This window comes from Aplysia californica, unplaced genomic scaffold (genome assembly GCF_000002075.1).
Source record: "Aplysia californica isolate F4 #8 unplaced genomic scaffold, AplCal3.0 scaffold00605, whole genome shotgun sequence".
Classification (NCBI taxonomy): Eukaryota; Metazoa; Mollusca; class Gastropoda; order Aplysiida; family Aplysiidae; genus Aplysia; species Aplysia californica.
The window spans coordinates 236,459-238,244 of NW_004797875.1; the positions used below are offsets into that span (position 1 = coordinate 236,459).

The 1,786-nt window shown below is 43.7% G+C and overlaps 1 protein-coding gene across 1 annotated transcript; it reads left to right on the top strand.

Annotated features, from left to right (window-relative positions):
- The first annotated feature begins 136 nt into the window (after positions 1–136).
- Positions 137–1,736, top strand: LOC101848237 (ficolin-1-like). Its single transcript, XM_005107460.3, has one exon. The coding sequence runs from the start codon at positions 215–217 to the stop codon at positions 974–976; it is 762 nt and encodes a 253-aa protein (XP_005107517.2). The 5' UTR covers positions 137–214; the 3' UTR covers positions 977–1,736.
- The last annotated feature ends 50 nt before the right edge of the window (positions 1,737–1,786 follow it).

A 1,786-nucleotide genomic window follows, 5' to 3' on the forward strand; every position in this document is an offset into this window, starting at 1 on the left:
TTGATCAGCTGGCTCCAGTCGATTTTGTGGCGATGTCCTTTAAACTTTTTCTTGAAATAAACCTTTAAAAAGACTTTTTTTTTAAAAGTCAAACCATAATTCATGCCGAACAATTTTGTTTTTCAGAACGGATGAAGCCGACTCTCGTACTTACCTGAGGCTGTCTTGGTCCTACCCGAAGGATTGCGTGTCAGGACAGTACGTTTGTGAAGTCATGGCGACCGACGCACAAGGAAACCCTCTTTTCTTCAACAGCAGCGCTACTGTGACGGTGCAGGAACCTTCTCGAGAGCTGCTGGTGGAGAAAATTCAAGCTCTGGACACTCGACTGGAGCAGCAGATTCTCCGTAACCACGGGAATTTCCCCAGGCTCACCAGCTGTGACGATCTCAGCATTAAGAATGGGTCGGCGGTCGTGACTTTGGACCCTTTAGACAACTTGGGAAAAGTCGACGTCGTTTGTGAGTTCAACGAGGAAGGAAAATCGTGGACGGTATTGCAGAACCGCTTTGATGGGAGCGTGGATTTCTACAGAAGCTTTCAAGACTACGAAAACGGTTTCGGAAACATGACAGGAGAATTCTGGATGGGTTTGCAAACGTTGAGGCGTTTGGTCCAAACTGGTTATTTTGATCTGGAAATTGACATGGTCAGCAATGCGGGCGAACACTACAACAGAACCTACTCCAACTTCACTATCGGCCCAGGCCCGGGCTACGCTCTCAGTGTCAGTGGTTATGACGACAAGAACAGAGGTTTGTCCTACAATTCTGGCCGAGACTTCACCGCTTACGACAACAATACTGGGTGTGCCAGAGATTACCACGGCGGGTTTTGGTATAGTGGGTGCACTCAAGTCAACCTGAACGGCAGATGGGGTGTGCCAGGTCAGGAGAGTATTTCCTGGTCTGAGATCCACAGCTTTGACAATTTTTGGATGACAGAGACAACTATGAAATTCAGACCAAGCCAGTAAACATCTATAGACTTGTTTTATAATATCCAAGACTGTGCACTCTGACGTAATTCCGGTCCATTTTGGGATGTACCATTTCACTCTATTTGGAAACCGAATGAACGTCAAGGAGGAAAGGTTGCCCGCGCACTCGACTACAGCAAGACTGGTGTTTTGTCCTTTAAGTGTTGCACTTGTCCTTAGGAAATTTTGAGCACCCATCTTGCACACTAGCGCAGGGAAGTTTTTAATAAAGAGCAAAAAGCGATGGCCATGACAATGTCTAAGGATATTACAATTCAAGTCTATAGTGGGGCCATGTTTTCTATAAAACACTGAGAACGACAAGAGGGAACACCCATGAGAGAAATAGTTCGGTTTCAATTATTCTTAAAGGAATGTAACGGATTTCAACAGATTCTGATGAAACATTCTAAACCCGTTTAAAAACTCTCTGAAGTTTACGATTTGAAAACAGGTCAGATTCATTCAGAGTCACATCAGAAACATTGGTTCGTAGAGTTACATGACGACTTCAAAACACAAAGCAAGAACACTAAATAAAACGGACTTGTAAAGCTTCTAACTCTGACTGACCTCGTCAGTTACTTGCCATTGATGACATAGACAGACACCTTAGTGTACTCCACAACAGATGTCCTTATACACAAAGGAAATGTCATGTAAGTTAAAAATCCAAAGCCTTTTATTTTATGACCTTCCTTCCTCCAACCAGCATATTATGCATCATGTTTTGTAGGGTGATTTGTTATTGTTAGCCCAGCGGTTTGTTTGGGGTTTATTTTTGGGGGGGAGTGTTTCTTTTTTTTT